The 21,683-nt window shown below is 50.8% G+C and overlaps 1 protein-coding gene across 1 annotated transcript in view; it reads left to right on the forward strand.

The window, feature by feature from the left end:
• Window positions 1-21,683, forward strand: part of TMC2 (transmembrane channel like 2) — a 60,302-nt gene that overhangs the window by 24,183 nt on the left and 14,436 nt on the right. Inside the window, exons 12-20 of the mRNA XM_066237592.1 lie at window positions 1,133-1,275; window positions 4,663-4,810; window positions 6,584-6,772; window positions 11,866-12,045; window positions 13,652-13,801; window positions 16,653-16,781; window positions 19,230-19,297; window positions 20,087-20,326; window positions 21,499-21,624. Of these exons, the coding sequence (XP_066093689.1) occupies window positions 1,133-1,275; window positions 4,663-4,810; window positions 6,584-6,772; window positions 11,866-12,045; window positions 13,652-13,801; window positions 16,653-16,781; window positions 19,230-19,297; window positions 20,087-20,326; window positions 21,499-21,624 (1,373 nt within the window). The remainder of the gene's footprint in view (window positions 1-1,132; window positions 1,276-4,662; window positions 4,811-6,583; window positions 6,773-11,865; window positions 12,046-13,651; window positions 13,802-16,652; window positions 16,782-19,229; window positions 19,298-20,086; window positions 20,327-21,498; window positions 21,625-21,683) is intronic.

Genomic DNA, 21,683 nt, shown 5'->3' on the forward strand with positions numbered 1-21,683 from the left:
TCTGGCGCCTCTTCCCGGGCACACGTGTGCCCTGATGGATGGGTGTGAGTCCCCGCGAGAACACTGCTCCCTCCTGCTGCCAGACCAGTGTCAGTGGGTCTCGCGATCTGGCTTTCTCTCCCCATCCCCACGTGGAGACCCCCACAGCGACGGCGACTGCTGCCTTCCCCGCGGTGTCGCACGCACGGCATCGTCAAGGGAATGTCCCGTGGCTCCATCAGTCCCCACATCTGTTTAACCAAACCCACGTCTTTTCCCATCTCCTTTATTGGAACCAACCGTTCCTCCCACCACTCACGGCTGAAACCTGAAAGTCACCCCCACGTCTCCCTCTTACCCACCGCCGCCCCCACGTCCAACCAATCACTAAGTCCGAGCCTATCTCCGAAGCATCTCTCATATTGGTCCCCATTTTATCACCCCCACACACCTTACCTCTCCTTTGAATACGCCCCGCTGGACCAGGAATACTGTCTAAACCTTCGGCCTCTGCTCCCCAACGCGGCTGGGCTCCTACAATCTTGACTCCCTTTACTGCCAGAGTGACCTTTGTACAACGCGAACCTGACCCTGTCACCCCTCGCCTCTGATAGTCACTTATTCTCGTCCCCAAAAGGAAGGATGAATCCAGTGTTCCAAACTGGGTTTGCAAAAAAAAAAAAAAAGAACTATTCCTGACGCAGCTGTTCCCCACTTCTCCAGTCCCTGGTCTGTCTGAGACCTCACACCTCGTGCCCCAGTGTTACCAAGTTTGGGGGAGGTCCCCGAACGCATCACCCACTTTCGGTGCCTCCCTCCCTGCCTTCGCTCTGGCTGAGGTTTTGGAGCTGTTTGTGCACGCGGACACATACACACCACGCCTTATCTCTAGTTTCATCCCAACCACACTCTCCTCTCCATCCTGTATCTAATGGAGAGATAGAGAGAATGGAGAGAGGACACCGAGGGAGACATGGGGAGACTTGGGAGCAACTGGGGGAAGTGAAGGGAAGGACAAGAGCACCCAGAACTCTTCCTTCCTCCCCTCAGACTCCCGCTAAACCCCTGGGAAAGAAATGCCCGGGAGAGTGGAAGTGTCTGGTGGCTTCGCCGAGCTTACAAACCCAGAGCCTTTGGGTTTGCTGTCCCACAGGGCTACATTAAATACTCGGCTCTCTTCTACGGCTACTACAACGACCAGAGGACCATCGGGTGGCTGAGGTACAGATTGCCCATGGCTTACTTTATGGTGGGGGTCAGCGTGTTCGGCTATAGCCTGATGATTGTCATTAGATCGTAAGTATGACCATCTTACTTACCGACTTTTAACTTTCTTCATACAAGCATCCCACTCCTGTGGCTACTCTGTGCCCACTTACCTTCTCGTGGGGGATTTAGAGAGAGAGAGAGAGAGAGAGAGAGAGAGAGAGAGAGAGAAAAAGCAAACACAGATTGCTGTATGATTTGTATGTGGTATAAAAGACATATAGGGTGATGTGGGAAGTTCTGGGAAATGGGATAAAAACTCCTTTAGATGAGGTTAAGACAACTGGCCATGCTGAATGTCTGGGCAGGGCATTTGAGACAAAAGAGGAGCCCGTGCAAAGTCCCTGAGGTAAGAAACGTCTATCCTAGTGAGACCCAGAAAGTGTCAAAAATGCCCTTGTGGGTTGTATGGTACCTGGTAAGGTCAGACTAGAGAAGTTTGCAAGATCTGTTTTTTGCTTTCCTCAAAGCTCAATTTTCTCAGAGAAGCTGTCCTGTTCCTCTATAATTCGGAGCTTGCATGTGAGAACCCAGCCTGGTACTTATGGGGGTATAAACAGTAAGCCTAAATGAATGCATGTGGCTCTGACAAGCTGTGGTATCCTCACTGACCCCAACTCTCCCTGTCTCAGTGGTTAGAAAAGGACTTGGTTCTTAATGGGGTCTTAATTAGGTCTGTGGTTCTTTTATTATTTATTTATTTTGTAACAGAGACAGAGTGAGGGACAGACTGACAGGAAAGGAGAGAGATGACAAGCATTAATTCTTCATTTTGGCACCTTAGTTGTTCATTGATTGCTTTCTCACAGGTGCCTTGACCGGGGCGGGGGGGGGGGCTACAGCATAGCGAGTCACCCCTCGGTCAAACCAGCAACCTTGGGCTCAAGCCAGCAACCCTGGGCTCAAGCCAGCAGCCTTGGGCTCAAGCCAGCAACCTTAGCCTTCAAGCCAGTGACCTTTGGGCTTAAGCCAGTGACCATAGGGCCATGTCTATAATCCTACACTCAAGCCAGCGACCCCATGCTCAAGCCCAGATGAGCCCATGCTCAAGCCAGCAACCTTGGGGTTTTGAACCTGGGTCCTTCGCATCCCAGTCCGACACTCAGTCCACTGTACCACTGCCTGGTCCGGCAGGTCTGTGGTTTTTAATTCAACTTTCCAAAGAAAAATCTGACCCACCCCATGAATTGCCTTCTTCTTCATCAAGACTGGTGCAGGGCGGGGTGACCCAGTCTCCTGCCCACAGCTGAACACCAGGGCTCGCCACCCTTCAGCAGGGCCACATAGGGCCACCTCTCTTGGGAGAGCAGGGGCAGCTGTGTCTGCAGGAGAGGAGCAGAGAACCCCCCGCCGCACGGCGAGACCTTTTGCAAGGGCCATGCGCGAGCCCAGCTTGGCTTTCTACTGCGTCATCTCCAGGGGAGAAGTGCTCGTGACAGCCCACCCACCCAGCAAGCAGCAGTCATCATGAGGTTGACACTTAGCTGCCCAGCTCTATCAAGCAACAAGAAAAACAAACAAAGAAACAAACAGACAAAAAAGCAAACAAGGGGACGGGCTTGGTTTCATTCCTAGCCTCATGTTATGTTTTTCTCTGCTATTTATCCCAGATGCGTAAAAGGCTACGGAATGTTTTCCTAATGGACCAAAGAGGCAACTAAAGCCAACCAAGCCCCTGCAATAACAAATCCCAAATCCCAACACGTAAAATAGAGTTAGAGAGGGGCACCCCCCCCGCTGCACCCCTCCTCCACACCGAGAGAGCCCGTGCTTGGGGTTCTGTGATGGCCACACACAGCGGGCCTCTTGGGAGAGAGTGCCGCAGAGAAGTGAAGGATAGGATGAGATGGGTGGGTAACAAGGCAGGTTGAAGATGTTTTCAACCAAGCTTACTTTAAGGAAAGGACATACATGCCTGACCTGCGGTGGCGCAGTGGGTAGAGCGTTGGCCTGGAACACTGAGGTCGCCGGTTCGAAACCCTGGGCTTGTCCAGGTCAAGGCTCATACGACAAGCAACCAAGGAACAACTAAAGTGAAGCAACTATGAGTTAATACTTCTCGTTCCCCCTTCTCTCTGTAAAATCGATAAATAAGATCTTTTAAAAGGGAAGGAAAAAGACGTACATGTTACCTGGGTGCAGTACCTACTGCCTCAAGTTTATTGGATTTTATATCAGAAAAAAAAAAAAGAGTACATTTTCTGGCAAAGAAAATAAATAAGTTAGAAAGGGATGGTCCTCTGTGAGAACAAAGAGTTCTAAAACATTGACAGGCGGCCCTGGCCGGTTGGCTCAGTGGTAGAGCGTCGGCCTAGCGTGCGGAGGACCCGGGTTCGATTCCCGGCCAGGGCACATAGGAGAAGCGCCCATTTGCTTCTCCACCCCTCCGCCGCGCTTTCCTCTCTGTCTCTCTCTTCCCCTCCCGCAGCCAAGGCTCCATTGGAGCAAAGATGGCCCGGGCGCTGGGCATGGCTCTGTGGCCTCTGCCTCAGGCGCTGGAGTGGCTCTGGTCGCAATATGGCGACGCCCAGGATGGGCAGAGCATCGCCCCCTGGGGGGCAGAGCACCGCCCCTGGTGGGCGTGCCGGGTGGATCCCGGTCGGGCGCATGCGGGAGTCTGTCTGACTGTCTCTCCCTGTTTCCAGCTTCAGAAAAATGAAAAAAATAAATAAATAAAAAAATAAAAATAAAACATTGACAGGCAAGCCCTGGCCAGTTGGCTCAGCAGTAGAACGTCAGCCTGGAGTGTGGAAATCCCAGGTTCAATTCCCGGCCAGGGCACACAGGAGAAGTGCCCATCTGCTTCTCCACCCCTCCCCCTCTCCTTCCTCTCTGTCTCTCTCTTCCCCTCCTGCAGCCAAGGCTCCACTGGAGCCAAGTTGGCCCGGGCGTTAAGGATGGCTCCATGGCCTCTGCCTCAGGCGCTAGAATGGCTCTGGATGCAACAGAGTGGCGCCCCGGATGAACAGAGCACTGCCCCCTGGTGGGCGTGCCGGGTGGATCCCAGTCGGGCACTTGCGAGAGTCTGTCTGCCTCCTCGCTTCTCACTTCAGAAAAATACAAACAAAAAACCCCACAAACAACAACAAAACACATTGACAGGCACGTGAAGCCCCAGGAGAACAGACACTGGGGAAGAAAGTGACGTTCAGTGTCCCGTATCCTGCAGGCTCCGTGTCACACAAATGACACCGTGTGTGCTCACAGGGGCCTCTGAATGGAGGGGGAAGGCGCCCCAAATCCAATCTGTCTTGGCCTGTGTCCCTGCTTGATTCATTCCCTTCATTAGATGTCTGCTCCCTGTGCCCAAGGTTGCTTCAGGTGCAGGTTCCCTTAGGATGACGCCGCCAAAACCGGGCAGACAGAACAGCAGTGCTGTGACACCCCCCCCGCCGTCCCCCACCCCTCACCCCGCAGAATGGCCAGCAACACCCAAGGCAGCACCGGCGAGGGTGAGAGCGACACCTTCACGTTCAGCTTCAAGATGTTCACCAGCTGGGACTACCTGATCGGGAACTCAGAGACGGCAGACAACAAGTATGCCTCCATCACCACCAGCTTCAAGGTAGCCGCCTGCCCAAGGCAGTTCCCCCTTCCCGGAGGGAACTTCGGGTGCCTCCAGTCCTTGGGAGCAATATATACCTTGCTCATGGATTAGAAAAGAGGTCCCCAAACTATGGCTCAGGGTCCGAATCCAGCCCGCTGCCTGTTTTGGTAGATAAGTTTTTTTGTTTTGGAAACAAAGCCATGCCCACATGTTTATATCTTCTCTATGGTTGCTGTCGCGCTAGAGTACCATAGTGGAGGCATTGTGAGAGAGACCACATGCAAAGCCAAAAAGGGTTACTATCTGGATTTGAGAGAAGAAGTTTGGCCAGAAGGCTTCTGTGGAGTAAGCCAGCCTCTCTGGAGGAGAAGACCCAATGAGAAGAATCGATCTGTGATCTCTTTGGTCTATAGATTTAAAATACTCCTAACCAGTTACTGAAATTTCTCTGATCTTTAGTGTCTGCCACACGGGTAATAACAGTCATTCCTCTACTGGCTTGTTGTTGGGATTAAGAAAGAAATTGCATGGGACGTGTTTAGTGCCTCAGCTGGCCCAGAGTCATTATTTAGTACATCTAAGCTTCTGTCGGTATGTGGACCAGAATAACAGTTAACAACAAAATACGTGCTTTTTTAAAGGGAAAGAGCTCGTTCTCCACGGAACCACTGTGCGTCCTACCGCCCTCCCCCTTCTGTGTTATTTCTATTATGAAAACACAGTGTCTCCGTAAAGTCATGGTGCACTTTTGACCGGTCACAGGAAAGCAACAAAAGACGATAGAAATGTGAAATCTGCACCAAATAAAAGGCAAACTCTCCCGGTTTCATACCTATTCAGTGCAGTTCGATGTGGGCTCCACTTGTTGCTCTACACACATCCAAACGGTAGTGAAGTTCGTGCCACACACGGGTAAGGACGTCTGGTGTAACAGAGTGAATAACGTCTGTGATTCTCTGTGTTAAGTGATTAATGTCGTGGCGCTTCGTTGTAAACGCACCGATATTCACGTTGCACTCTGGTCACGGATTCAAATTTAGCGAGCCACAGAACACACTGAACTTTCCTCTGTACCGTCCACATCTCGACTGGCATGGCCGTGGGCTGCTCCGCTGTATACACGGTGTTACGTCATCATCTGCGCATGCGCACATGCTGCCACATTATCCTACAGAAACTGGGAGGGTTTTCCTTTTATTTGGTGCAGATTTCACATTTCTATTGTCTTTTGTTGCTTTCCTGTGACCAGTCAAAAGTGCACCATGACTTTACAGACATACTGTATAGAAAATCATCTTCTGCCCTGGCCGGTTGGCTCAGCGGTAGAGCGTCGGCCTGGCGTGCGGGGGGACCCGGGTTCGATTCCTGGCCAGGGCACATAGGAGAAGTGCCCATTTGCTTCTCCACCCCCCCTCCTTCCTCTCTGTCTCTCTCTTCCCCTCCCGCAGCCAAGGCTCCATTGGAGCAAAGATGGCCCGGGTGCTAGGGATGGCTCCTTCACCTCTGCCCCAGGCGCTAGAGTGGCTCTGGTCGCGGCAGAGCGACGCCCCGGAGGGGCAGAGTATCCCCCGCTGGTGGGCAGAGCGTCGCCCCTGGTGGGCATGCTGGGTGGATCCCGGTCGGGCGCATGCGGGAGTCTGTCTGACTGTCTCTCCCCGTTTCCAGCTTCAGAAAAATACAAAAAAAAAAACAACAAAAAAAAAGGAAATCATCTTCTGAGGAGCCCAACAATGGTCCCTGTGGGTTCCTGGCCTTCCCTTATTTATTCACGCCTCCTTTTCTCCCCTTAAGGAATCCATAGTGGATGAGCAAGAGAGTAACAAAGAGGAGAACGTCCACCTGACCAGGTTCCTCCGCGTCCTGGCCAACTTCCTCATCATCTGCTGCCTGTGCGGGAGCGGGTACCTCATCTACTTTGTGGTGAAGCGGTCCCAGGAGTTCTCCAAGATGCAGAACGTCAGCTGGTATGAAAGGAATGAGGTGAGGAGGGCTTTTCCGTAGGAAGGGAATGTGAGGGACAAATACTGAAATGCCGTGGGTCCCGTGTCATTCAGCTGAAGACCTGTTTTGGGGGGTTTTTTGTTTTTGTTTTTGTTTTTTATTTTAATTTTTGCAACAGAGACAGAGAGAGGGACAGATAGGGACAGACAGATAGGAAGACAGACAGGAAGAGAGAGAGATAAGAAGTATCAATTCTTTGTTGCGGCTCCTTAGTCTCCTTAGTTGTACATTGCTTGCTTTCTCATATGTGCCTTGATGGGGGGAAGGGGTGGCTACAGCAGAGCTAGTGACCCTTGCTCAAGCCAGAAACCTTAGGCTTCAAGCCAGTGACCTTTGGGCTCAAGCCAGCGACCATGGGGTCATGTCTATGTTCCCGTGCTCAAGCCAGCAATCCTGCGCTCAAGCCGGCGACCTCGGGGTGTTGAACCTGGGTCCGCTGCGTCCCAGTCCGACGCTCTATCCACTGCACCACCACCTGGTCAGGCTGAAGACCTGTTTTTAAGAAGTGACATTATGGGGAAGAGGGGATAAAGTAGACAACCTCACGCGGGGACACCTCTGTCCCCTGCACTGTGGGAAGCACCTTTCCTATGGGACATCCATGCAAGGCTGAATAAGAAAAAACGGCTTCTTCCTCCTCAGCCACGGCATGTCATACAGAAAGGCCACTTTGGGAAGTAACGTTCCAGGGAAGCCTCAGTGAGCTCACACAGTCTCAAACAGGTCACCCCCCAAACAGGTCAACCCCCTGCAAACAGGTCACCCCGACGCGCCCTGCACGTTCTCGTTCAGTTTGTAAAGGCCATGAATTCAGCGTTGGCGCGGAGGGCCAGGAACAGAGTCCGTTTCGGGGGGGCTCTCTCAGTCCACACAGGTTCTGAGATAATGTGTGGAGTTTTATCATGAATGAGGCAGAACTGAGAGAGGTGCTGGGACTCATTAAAGGGAATAAAGGGCCTGAGCAGGCGGTGGCACAGTGGATAGAGCATTGGACTGGGATGCAGAAGACCCAGGTTCGAGACCCCGAGTCGCCAGTTTGAGCACGGGCTCATCTGGTTTGAGCAAAAAAATTCACCAGCTTGGACCCAAGGTCGCTGGCTCCAGCAAGGGGTTACTCGGTCTGCTGAAGGCCTATGGCCAAGGCACATATGAGAAAGCAATCAATGAACAACCAAGGTGTCACAATGCACAACGAAAAACTAATGATTGATGCTTCTCATCTCTCCGTTCCTGTCTGTCTGTCCCTGTCTATCCCTCACTCTGACTCTCTCTCTGTCTCTGTAAAAAAAATAATAATAATAAATAAATAAATAAATAAATAAAATAAAAAATAAAGGGGATAAAGGGAACACTGTAGCCCGTGGTGGTGAAAATACCAGCTCTAGTAGTACAGAATTAATAGGAAAATGGCCATCTTCTCTTATTATGCATCACTGTTCAAAAGGAGCAGAGAAGAGCCTGTTTTATTTATTCCTGCCTTGCGGACATGACCACCCTGGGCTGCCCTCGCAGAGAACCCAATAGACCAGGGGTCCCCAAACTACGGCCCATGGGCTGCATGCGGCCCCCTGAGGCCATTTATCCAGCCCCCACCACACTTCCAGAAGGGGCACCTCTTTCATTGGTGGTCAGTGAAAGCGCGGCATCACTCACGTACAGTACTACTTCTGGTGACACGGGGTGCACGCAGCACGGCTCCGGAAGCACGTCATATCACTTGTTACGGCTAGCAGTGACAAATATGGAACCTGACATTGACCATCTCATTAGCCAAAAGCAGACCCATAGTTCCCATTGAAATACTAGTCAGTTTGTTGATTTAAACTTACTTGTTCTTTATTTTAAATATTGTATTTGTTCCCGTTTTGTTTTTTTTACTTTAAAATAAGATATGTGCAGTGTGCATAGGGATTTGTTCATAGTTTTTTTTTTTTATAGTCCGGCCCTCCAACGGTCTGAGGGACAGTGAACTGGCCCCCTGTGTAAAAAGTTTGGGAACCTCTGCAATAGACACAAGCTTCCCTCCCCTCTGTTGTACAACAGGCAGAAACAGAACTCTTTTAAGTGACAAACCAAACATCGTTATCTCCCTAAGAACCTTCCTTAATAAACTCATTTTCAAACTAAAAAAAAAAGAAATTAAGTAAAAATAAATAGTGAAATTGCATCTCTCTTTCTAGTCTACTCGTATAAACACCTCGAACACAAAGTGCCCCTTTATAAGACTTCTTCTGTAGCTCAGTGTGGCTGGATTTAAGTAGCACGCCAGTCAGGATAGCCTTTAACCCCTGCTGTGAACAAGGTGATCCTCTCCTCACTGTTCTTGAGTACCCTAGGCCATTCGTCAAGTGTTGACGAATGCATGGCTGGGATTCTGGGCCCCCTTTCTTATTCCATTGGTCGGCGTGTCTATCCCTGCACTAATAACACACTCGTGAACTATGGCTTTATACCATGCCTTGACATCTGGTCGAGTGATTTTCTCATTGAGAGCCACAATAAAACACAGTAAGGTTTTATTGTGATTATACTGAATAAAGAAGTCTCTTTCAGGAATTTGACCTCTGCAGTAGTTGGCAAAATGGCTACAAATTCTGCCCATCTGTGTACGCACATTTCTTTGCCATGTGATTTCCTAGTCCCCCCACCCCCACCCTTGCCCCATGAGGAGGTGGATGGAATCCCTTGAATCCACTTGGTTTTGACCATGTGACTTGCTTTAGCCAATGGGACAGCAGCTACCATGATAGAAGCAGACTTGACAGGTGTTTGTGTATTGGAATTTGCTCCCCTGGGAACCCTGAGACCCCCCATGATTTTTTTTTTTCCTGAAGCTGGAAACGGGGAGAGACAGTCAGACAGACTCCCGCATGCGCCCGACCGGATCCACCCGGCACACCCACCAGGGGCGACGCTCTGCCCACCAGGGGGCGATGCTCTGCCGCAACCAGAGCCACTCTAGCGCCTGGGGCAGAGGCCAAGGAGCCATCCCCAGCTCCCGGGCCATCTTTGCTCCAATGGAGCCTTGGCTGCGGGAGGGGAAGAGAGAGACAGAGAGGAAGGAGAGGGGGAGGGGTGGAGAAGCAGATGGATGCTTCTCCTATGTGCCCTGGCCGGGAATCGAACCCAGGTCCCCCGCACGCCAGGCCGACGCTCTACCGCTGAGCCAACCGGCCAGGGCTGAGACCCCCATGATTTTTAACAATTCCAGGCTAGCCTGCTGACTGGTGAGAGACATGGCCCAGGTATAGCTCATCACCTCAGGTGATAGCCAGTCAAACACCGGACATGTAAATGAAGCCATCAGCCATCAGCTGGCCATAGATTCATGTATGAATCCAGACAAGACCAGCAAAAATGGAGAAGAACTACCTAGCTAAGCCCCAAAACAAATACTGACCCGCAGAATCATAAGCTAAATAAATTAAATATTAAGGCCTCGGCTGGAGAGCTCAGTTGGTTAGAGCATCATCTCAATACGCCAAGGTGGTGGATTTGATCCCCAGTCAGGGCCCGTGCAAGAACAAACCAATGAATGTCTAAACAAGTGGAACAATAAGTCTGTGGCTCTCTCTCTCTCTCTCTCTCCCCCCCTTCTCTCTCTAAAATCAATCAATCAATAACAATTTAAACCATTAAAAAAAGAAAAGAAGTAACATTTTAAAAAAGAAAAAAATGTGTGTCTACTCTCCACAAAGCAAGAAAGATAGAAAAAATATATATATGGAACGATTAGGACAAATATAAAGCATAAAATAAGATAGCTTTAAAATTAAACACATTAGTGTTTACAATAAATATAAGTGGATTAAAGCTACAGTTTAAAGGCAATAATAATCAGATTGAATTTTTTTTTTTCCCAAAGATGCATACTATTTACAATGAACTCATCTAAAAGATGAGGTCACTATGGAAGTCTTACAAAAGATGCCCAAGATGGATTCCGCCCCAGAGCAGATTACGGTGCTCTTAGGAAGCGGGCGTGACGAGAATAAGTCAAGGGACAATCAGCAGCAGGCAGGAATCACGTGAACAAATAAGATGTTGTGGGTGACAGAAGCGTTGCAGGTAGAACTGTCCATGCGAGCTTGAGAGAAGGGGGGCTGAGGGGGCCTGTTTGCGACAGAGGCAGGAACTAGGCTGAGCGTTAGACAGACATATAACAGAGGGCTGTCCGTGGTGGATGGTTCTGTTCGCGGAAAGAACCGAACAGGTGTGGAGGTCTGAAGGTGATGAGAAGACAAGTCAGGGGCCAGTGTGAGGGGGGGGGGGCGTGGTCAGGACCGGCCCAGGACCAGTCCAGAAGTTCTGACCAACTGCCATGGGGTCCGCAGCTCAAGAATGTACCCTCCACTGGGTGAGCGGTTCTGGTGGCAGAGACAGCGTTCTACGGGGGTCAGGTTCTGTTGTAGAGTCAGACTTCTCCCAGAATTGAAGGCAAAATGGAGTGCCTCGCACTCACCAAGGCTGTGGGCTAGAAGATGGACGCCCATTATCTCTTGGGACTTTCCCAGGGACTGCCATCACCATTTTCCACACAAAGAAACAAGAAGAAGCTCAGAGAAGTTCGGTGACTTCTACGTAAGGAAACCAGCAAGTAAGAGAGAGCCAGGGCTCCAACCCAGACAGCTGACTGTGAATGCCACACTCTCAGCCATGTTTCTCTACTGTTTGTCCCCTTCCACGACCAGGACTCCGAGAAGAGGGCCAGCACGGCGACCCTCACCTAGTTCACAACTTCACAGAACACAAAACAGTGCCCCACGGGGGTAACCCGTTCACTTCCCGGAGCAAGCTCGCTGTTTTTAATCAATGCGAGTGGCAACAGCCCTGACAGCAGCCAGTTGCAGAGCAATAATGAGGCGTGGGACGCCTGCTGACCACGCAGGACATGTTGGCGCCTTCGCCAGGACCCCAGAGGAAGTTGCGGAGACCCCTGGGCATCTCCGGAAGCAGAGGAAGGGGGTGATACGTGGCCCTGGGGCGGGGGGGGGGGAGTCAGAGATGATGGCCAACCACACGATGCTGATCAGGCAGAGGCCTCTAACCCGAGCTTGGCTGATCTCTCTCAGGTGGAAATTGTGATGTCCCTGCTGGGGATGTTCTGTCCCCCTCTGTTTGAGACGATCGCCGCCCTGGAGAACTACCACCCACGCATCGGGCTGAAGTGGCAGCTGGGACGCATCTTCGCCCTGTTCCTGGGGAACCTCTACACGTTCCTCCTGGCCCTGATGGACGACGTCCACCTCAAGGTAAAGGCCGCAAGCTCCCCCCAGTCCCTGCTGCCCCCCAAATATCCTTCTTTTTATTATTATTATTATTATTGGTTTTAGCAACAGAGGGAGGGAGAAAGAGAGGAACATCCATCCGTTCCTGTACGTGCTCTGATCGGGGATCGAACTGGCAACCTCTACCCTTCGGGGGGAGGCTCTGACCAGCTGAGCTGCTTGGATAGGGCCAAACCTCCTTTTCTCGATACAATACTCTCCTGATGCACAAGTCATATTAATTCAATAAATTTCGGAAAGTTCATCAAAGTAAAACGAAGAAACAATACCCACAGGATACAAGCCAAAGACAACTATGGTTACCTTTCTGCCGCCTTTTTCTTAGGTTGTCTTTTCTTTTAACAACGTATACAGGTCAGCTGGTACCCTCACTGTCTTCACCTGCAGCCTTTCCCATATTGTTTCAGCTGCCGGAGGAGTGGACCGGCCGAGGAAGTGTCCCCTGAGATGACATGTTATACTTGACTTAGCCTCTCATCATCGCTCCCCAGATGGTGACGGGGCACCCCACTGTGTCAGGCCCCCTGAGCACAGCAGAGAGCCACACACAGTCCTGTTCCCAGGGTGCTCACACTCCAGGCCAGGAGACATTCATTCATCGCCTCGCACTGTGGGACACGCTTCCATGGGGGCACGGGAGGGACTCCAGAGACGCCACCGGAATCTCAGCCGAGATTAGAGAGTGAGGGAACAGCTGGTGGCCGACAGAGCGATGCAGGATGGCTGCACAAGTGTAGAGGGCATGAAGTGAAAACCGAAAAGGGACGTGGGGAAGCCAGGTTCCCCCAAACTATAAGGAGGCTCCTCTCTCCTACCCCTCCTGCCACGTGATAGAGCTGCATGAAGTGTTTCCTGAGATGGACAGGGAAGCTCTCAGGAGGGTCTAAGCACGGAGGTGACTGGACCTGGCCCTTGCCCATGGCTCCATCCTCATCTCTCTCTTCCCTGTTACTCCAGTAGACAGTTCCGCCCTCCTAGACCTCGTATTTCCCCTGGAGGTAAACTCCCCCCTGTCTCTCTCTCCAGCCTTCTCCCCCATGTTTGATTAGTGGACTCATCCTCCCTGAGATGTAGGCTCAGATTTTTTTTTTTGTCTCCAGGAAGTCTCCTCTGTCCCCATTGTCTGACATGAATTTCCTTGATCCCCAGAGAACATTTCCCAGAGATCTTATCACTCTGTTCTGTCCTGGACTGTTCATTGCTGTCACTTACAAGACTGTGAACTTTCTGAGGATTGCGCCATCTTTCTTGTTCACTCCTATGTCGCTGCTGCCTTATATGTCCAGAATAGACCCTGAAAAAATTATTCTCAAAAGAAGAATGAATGATTGGATGGATGGATGATGGATGGATGGAAGATAATTTCATGTTTAAGTCTCAAGGACTTTAGCCAACTTCCCCCTCCTCTCTTGGCGGGGGGGTGGGGTGGGGTGGGGGGGACGACTCTGTTGATGGACAGGGCAAAATGAGGTGGCAAGGTTGTGACATGTGCTGGCTTTAATTGTTCCTGTGGAAAGAGTCGGACCATCCCTGGTTCCTGCCAACCCCACAGCTACGCCTTCCGTTCCAGCTTTCCAACGAAGAGACGATCAAGAACATCACTCACTGGACTCTGTTCAACTATTACAACTCCTCGGGCTGGAACGAGAGTGTCCCCCGGCCGCCCCTGCACCCCGCTGACGTGCCTCGGGGTCCTTGCTGGGAGACAGCCGTGGGCGTTGTGAGTAGCTGTGCTCTCCTGAAATGTTTATTCCTGCGCTCTCTGCTTGTTACTCCTTTCTGGAGGTTTCCATGTGGAAGCCACTAAAATGTCCAGCCAGTATTTCTCAGGAAGGTTTCACCTTTACACTCACCCATGTTTCCTGGGTCCACCTGCACTTCTTTCTGCTTCATTCGTCAATCCTCTATCACTTGGATCTATTTCCAGTTTACCTGTAGATTTCAGTGAGAGCCTAAGGTTCTCCGCTGGAAATCATGGATAAAATCAATACTCCTGCGAGTTGTGTATATAGGCATCTGTGCGTTTTTCTGTAAAGAGAATTAACGGTTTTTATTAGAGTCTCAAAAGTTAGCAGCCAGAGTTTCCCCTTGTCCAGCTTCACACACCACTCCCAAAGCTTGCACGGCATGGACTTCAAAGCCTAGCGTCTCCGCCTTTGCAGGTGGGAACTTGAAGTGCTCACAGGTGACCCAGGGGTCAGCGGCCTTCTCTTCCTCAACCCCATCTCCTCGTAGGGGGTCTCTCTTCATCAACTCCCCCCCCACCCCGCTGAGATGCAGCATTTGCTCCGTTTTCATGGGTCCTCTGAAGCATCCACTCACACAGAGCATCAAACAACAGTGTCTTTAACTGGAGGTGACCAAGGACAATGGAAGAGAAAATGATATCACCACTCCCTCCAACACCGCCTACAAATTCACCACCTGCAGGTCTCGCAGGAAAAAATATCTGTCCTCTCCCACGGGGGTCCTAGGGGTCTTTCCTCCCCACTCCCTTGATTGGGGGGGGAGGACTTAGACTCACCATTCCTTGTCCCCTCCCTTCCGGATTCTCTTCAAGTCCTCCTTGTCATCAGCGTCATCAACGTCATCAACGGGCAAAGCCGCGGAGCCTCCCCAGCTCTGACATTCAACCTACGACACTGTGTCAGAGAAGAGCCCTCAGGTCAACGAATCCCGCCTTCTTTAGAAGGCTGAAGAGAGCTCATTACCCACAGGATTCCTTTGGAAGATTCTGCTATACAATTTCTCATGTGCCGCCTCACATCCATGGGGAGGCATCTCTCTTGCCCAGCTCCCTGAATGGCCATCACTGTTCCCGTCACAGAGGAAAGTTTTTTTTTTTTGCTTTTTTAATTTTTATTTATTAATTTGAGAGAGAGAAAGAGAGAATCATCCATTTGTTGTTGTTCCACTTACTTATGCACTCATTGGTCAACTCTTATACAGTGTGTCCGTAAAGTCATGGTGCACTTTTCACCGGTCACAGGAAAGCAACAAAAGACAATAGAAATGTGAAATCTGCACCAAATAAAAGGAAAACCCTCCCAGTTTCTGTAGGATGTGCGCATGTGCAGATGATGACGTAACACCGTGTATACAGCGGAGCAGCCCATGGCCATGCCAGTCGAGATGTGGACGGTACAGAGAAAAGTTCAGTGTGTTCTGTGGCTCGTTAAATTCGAATCCATGACCAGAGTGCAACGTGAATATCGGTGCGTTTATAACAAAGCACCGCCACATAGGAATTACATTACTCGGTGGGATAAGCAGTTGAAGGAAATCGGCAGTTTGGTGGAGAAACCCTGTCCTGGTAGGCCATCAGTCAGTGAGGAGTCTGTAGAGGCTGTACGGGATAGCTACCTAAGGAGCCCTGAAAAAATCTGTGCGTGAGCCCACATCGACCTCGAACTGCACTAAATAGGTATGAAACTGGGAGAGTTTTCCTTTTATTTGGTGCAGTTTTCACATTTCTATCGTCTTTTGTTGCTTTCCTGTGACCAGTCAAAAGTGCACCATGACTTCACGGACACACTGTATGTACCCTGACCTGGGACCGACCCGCGACCATGGTAGGTCAGGATGACGCTCTAACTGAGCTATCCAGCCAGGGCAAAGCTTGTTTCTCTCTCAGCTTGTTGGTCATAATGGATCTGAGGAGTTACGTCCTGCTCGCCTGCGTTCTCCACTGCCCCCACCCCCAGGGCCAGAGCATCTCCTTGCCCAGAGCGAACACCTGACACATGCTGGGTTGTGGGCTGTTACTTAGGGGCATTAACCTATGTTCTTACTGAGGAATAACACTGAAAACTCATCAGCTGTTCATCCTGCCAAAATGTATTCATCATCCTGGAGGACACAAAAATGATGAAAACAGATCCTGTACCCCCTAGGAATTCCAAGTCTATCAGATGTCTTAAAGGTTGCAGTGACATCTGGTAGTTCTTTAAATTAAACAAACAAACAAGTAATAAATTGTATATCCTCTGCAAAGAAGAACCATCTTTGTTTCTTTCTTTTTGTCTCTTCTGCTGTGTGACTCTGAAAAACCAATATTATTTTTCTCTATATAACAAGAAAATAATTCCAATTAGCAGGAGGTAAAGAAAGCCAGCTGTTGTCTCCAGTGACAGTGATCAGATTCAGGGTTAGCTGGAGTGGCTGGTATTTCAGAGCAGGCAGGGAAAGGAAGGGGTGAGATCCTCTATCTGGGCAGTAGTGCCAAAAGCTGCCAAGCACCGAGCATTGCCAGCATGCCAGGCGATTTGCATGCATAAGCATTAAGCTTCCCTTTAACCCTGCAAGGTTAATATTACCAACTTCAAGAGGTTCAGAGACTATTGCAAAGCCATACAATTAGTCATTATAGAGCTGAGACCTACATAAGCGTTGTGGTGCAAAGCCAGGTCCTTGCTCTGCACTACCACCATTCTGCGGGCAAGAACCAGAGGACCACAGAGGAGACTGCAGGTGTGTGTGTGGGGGAGAGTTTGTGTGGCTGCAGTCAGCCGGGAGAAGCAGGCAAGGTCCAACCCTGACCACCCCCCTTTCTCTGTGCTCCTCCCTTGCAGGAATTCATGAGGTTGACGGTGTCCGACATGCTGGTAACATACATCACCATCCTGGTGGGGGACTTCCTGCGGGCTTGCTTTGTCCGGTTCATGAACTACTGCTGGTGCTGGGACCTGGAGGCTGGATTTGTAGGTCACCGTTCCACAAACTTGGCACACAAAGTTGTTTTCCAACCATCCTCTTGGGGCGGAGTCAGAGGCGTCCTTGCGTGTCTCCTTAGATGCTCGTAATGCCGGGGTCTCTGCTCCGTGAGGTAGAACAAGTATTTCATGTGTGTTTCCTGCCTTTTCCCGATGTAATTAACAACATGACGTTCTGTATTGGGAAAGGCGGGACCACACGCTCGGCTGTGGAGCAGATGGCTGACAGAATAGCATTCACTTTCATCGGGGAGGCAAAGAGCACTAGGCTTCGCAGCCCACACTGCGCAAGCGACAGGAACAGTGAACATGAGAAGCAGAAACGGTGGTTCTTAATGTTTGAGACTAATGCTATCCCGCGTGGGACAGGGCAGACGTGGACGGGAACCTTTCAGAAATTCCTGGGACACACCGAGAACACAATAACCATGGGTTCTGTCTTCTGGATTGTGCTTTGAGAAACTCTCTGATGCTTACCCCCCACATACACACACATACACCTGGGCTACTCTTCTTCCCCACCTGCTTGGGAAATGGCTTATTCTAAATATCAGTATATGTGTCATTTCTTCTCTATAGCGGCAGAACCTCTGGCTGCACCTGTCCTGTCCCAAAGCATCTCACTCACCCACCCAGTGGCCCCTGGTCTTGGGAGGGACCCCCGCCTTAACTGAGCTCCATATCTTGTTTACCTCTGTCCTCCTCAATCTGGCCGCAGCAGGAGTCCTGGCCCAGGTAAGGGCCCCCATACAGGTGTCTGTCATTTTCTTTTCTTGTAGTCACCAGCCACAGTTTTACCCAAAGCCTACTCAACTCCTCCTCAGTGAGGAAAACTCCATAATCTCATCCGAGAACCGCGATACAAGAGCCTCGCGCTCAAAGACGATGGCATCTCTGTGTCATGCCAGCGCTAAGATGTCACGGCCCTCACATTAATTCATAAGTTCAGCAAGATCCCAAAACAATGCTAAAATTCATTTGAAAAATAAGCATGTGGAAATAGCCAGGAGAAAGTGTTTTGCTTTGTATTTTTCTGAATTGAGACACAGGGAGGCAGAGAGACAGACTCCCACATGCGTCCGACCGGGATCCACCCAGCATGCCCACCAGGGGGCGATGCTCTGCCCATCTGGGGCGTTGCTTCATTGCAACCAGAGCCGTTCTAGTGCCCGAGGTGGAGGCCATGGAGCCATCCTCAGCACCCGGGCCAACTTTGCTCCAATGGAGCCTTGGCTGCAGGAGGGGAAGAGAGAGACAGAGAGGAAGGAGAGGGGGAGGGGTGGAGAAGCAGATGGGTGCTTCTCTTGTGTGCCCTGGCCAGGAATTGAACCCGGGACTCCTGCACGCCAGGCCGATGCTCTACCACTGAGCCAACCAGCCAGGGCGAAGAAAAAGTTTAAAACAGCAGAATGAAAGGAACAAGACCTACCCTCACATTCAAACACACTGTGAAGCTATAGTTACTAACACTGGTGCTAGGGAATATGGCAAACTTATCAATGAATAGAATAGAAAGTCTAGAAATAGGTACAATTCATATGGGAATTTAATTTATGTTAAAGGGAGTATTTTTTTAAATACTATTTTAAAATGTTAAATTTTTAATTCCCAAAGTTTAACCTTTATATGTTTGGATTATACATGTTTCCTCCTTTGATCCAAGCTTGTCGGACCTTTCCTTTTCTCTCTCGTAACATCTCATTCCTGTAAACTTTTATCTCCATTTCTGGAAGACAAATTGGGAAGTAGATTTGCGCATTTTTCATGCAAGCCCCCTGACTCCTCCAGTGCTCACAGCATTGGTCTCCTTCCGAATATTTCATGAATCTCCCAAATGCTGAAAGTCACACACCCACTAGAGTCGGACTGAAGACACATATCTAGCTGAGATTTTCTTTCCCGTGAACGCACTCAGATTGGAAGAAGGCGAGAAGGGGAGAAGAGAATCAGAGGGGTGATCTATTTATTTTTGTTTGCTTGTTTTTAGGCTTTCTTTTTATTTGACTTCTCACGTAATTATGATATTTGCATTTTATTATTTATTAGATTCACTCCCTGATTATAATTTCAAGGTACATTTCTGATACGAGCATGTTCTTTTAGGGGCCAGGAGCCCTTCCCAAGAGCACACTGTCAGCGCACAGATTCTAAAAGGTTAAAAAAAAAAAAAACACACTTTAATTTTTTTTTTTTACTTGAAAAAAGACATTGAAAAAAATGTTTGAACTTTGAGCACGTCAAAACATTTGTTCAGAAGTTGAAACATGTTATTAAAGAAACACATCCCTGAATCTAAGGTTCCTCTCTGGCTACGAGAGCAAGATCTGTGGGATGGAGTGACCCTGGTTCGGCCAGCTGGCGGGTAGGGGGGGGGTCTGGCTGACACTGTCTAACATCTTTTTTTTCTCTCTCTCTCTCATTTTTCTCTCTCTCCAGCCTTCATATGCTGAGTTTGATATTAGTGGAAACGTGCTTGGTTTGATCTTCAACCAAGGAATGATCTGGTGAGTGACCCCGTTTATCCGGGGGTCACCTCCGTGGGGGAGTCCGGAAAACTGGAATCCCAGGCCTGGCCTATCGGCTCAGCTGGCTGGGGAGAGGCTGAAGAAAGCATCTGCCCCACCACCACCACCACCACCACCTTTCCCAGGAGAAAGAGAAGGCAGGGCTGAATGAGACAGGACAGCGCCTACCCTGGCCCAGAGCGAGGGACAGAGAGGGGAGGTAGAGAGAAGAAAGACCAGGAGGAGAGGGAGAAGAGTGGGAACAAGGAAGACAGGGAAAAGGAGGGAGGGAAGGAAAGGAACGAAAGAAAGGAGGAGGGAAGGGGAAAACAGAAGAAGAGAGGGAGGGAGATAAATGAACTAAGGAACGTCCCCCGCGGAGAAGGGAGAGACGGAGGAGGGTGCATAACTTCAGCCGAAGACTTTCCAGATGCCAACAGCTCGGTGCGAGTGAGCCCAGTTCTCTCCACGTAGGAGCTTCTCTAGTACTTTTATGAGCAGCACTGTGATTGCAGGGAGACCATGGAGAAGCCGGCAGGAGGCTGTGTCATCTGCTAGGTGCCTGGTGGGGAGGCAGTAACGCTCAGAGTGAATCCCTCTCCTGAGGAGTGAATGGCTACAGCCTGGTGACAAATGTCCTGGTGAAGTGGGAGGCCCCCTTCCTGCCCTTGGGACCTGCAGAGAAAGCCGTGAGACCTCCTGCCCCTGACCCGTCCACCTCATTTCCTTCCACCATTCCTCTCTGGCCTCTCCCGCTGCCAACCGGGTGTGTGGTGTCCGCCCCTCCAGGATGGGCTCCTTCTACGCTCCGGGACTGGTGGGCATCAACGTGCTGCGCCTGCTGACCTCCATGTACTTCCAGTGCTGGGCCGTGATGAGCAGCAATGTCCCGCACGAGCGGGTGTTCAAAGCTTCCCGGTCCAACAACTTCTACATGGGCCTCCTGCTGCTGGTGCTCTTCCTCAGCCTGCTGCCCGTGGCCTACACCATCATGTCCCTGCCACCCTCCTTTGACTGCGGGCCATTCAGGTGCGCGGTCCTGGGGGGCGTAAGAGAAGCTTCCCCCTGGCCCCCCACCCAGCTCTCGTGGAGAGCGTAAGGGTACAGACAGAGGCCGGAAAGAGAAGAAGTAAAAACTGTCCGTGGCATTCCACAGTTAATAAATGGAGGCGCAAAGATTTAAAGCAGGAATTGCAAACCCCAAAGTCCACTTCTGGACACCAAAACTACCAGCCAAAAAGCCAGCAGGGACCGGTAATCTCTGGGCAGGCATTGGTTGAAGTCAGTAGCTAGGTAGAGGCATTCATATAAAACAATGAGTATGGGACTGTCACATGATGAGCGCCATCCAAAACGTACCAGCTAGACGCCTCATTTTTCTCTTATGTGAAGTAATGACCAGGGGCTCACAATCCAACCTCCTGCAGTTATCATCTGAAAACCAAGAACAGGGTTTTGTTTGTTTGTTTGTTTGTTTGTTTGTTTAGTAAGAGGAAAGGAGGCAGGGACAGACTCCGGCATGCGCCCCAACTTGGATCCACTGGGCATGCCCACTAGGGGGCGATGCTCTGCCCATCTGGGGCCCTTGCTCCGTTGCAACTGGAGCCATTTTTTAGTGCCTGAGGCGGAGGCCATGGAGCCATTCTCAGCACCTTGGGCCAACTTGCTCCAATCAAGCCATGGCTGCAGGAGGGGAGGAGAAGAGAGAGAGAGTGGGGGGGTGGTAGAGAAGTAGACGAGCGCTTCTCCTGTGTGCCCTGGCCGGGAATCGAACTAGGGACACTCACACACCGGGCTGACGCTCTACCGCTGAGCCAACCGACCAGGGCCAAGTGCAGGTATTTTTGAGAGGCACCAGGAGCTCAGTGTCAGTCTCAAACCTACACAGCGGGCAATTTTCTCAGGTGAAAACCCGCCCGACGTCAGACACAAGGGACCGACCATGTATTCTGAGAAGTTGCGAGGCACTCAGGACCCAAAGTTGGCCAGCCCGGGCACTGGCCCAGCTGTAATCCCAAACCAAACTGGTCGCTCCTCGTGGGGCGCTGTGTTCCCTGCAGTCCATGCTGGGGCAGAACTCGGGTTCTCCCAGGGCGGTGGTGAGCAGCTGCTTTGCGGCAGAGGGGGAGAGGCCACGTGAGCGCACAGGCCGGTGCCACGTGAGCTTGGCGGCAGCCCCTGACGTGTCCTCTCCCTTCCAGCGGGAAAAACAGAATGTATGATGTCATCCAAGAGACGGTGGAAAACGATTTCCCAAGCTTCCTGGGCAAGATCTTTGCGTTCCTCGCCAACCCAGGCCTGGTCATTCCGGCCATCCTGCTGATGTTGTGAGTCCAGACCGGGCCTCCGCCTCGGGGAACCCGCCCCTGCGCGGTTGAAACTTCCT

This window comes from Saccopteryx bilineata, chromosome 6 (genome assembly GCF_036850765.1).
Source record: "Saccopteryx bilineata isolate mSacBil1 chromosome 6, mSacBil1_pri_phased_curated, whole genome shotgun sequence".
Taxonomy (NCBI): Eukaryota; Metazoa; Chordata; class Mammalia; order Chiroptera; family Emballonuridae; genus Saccopteryx; species Saccopteryx bilineata.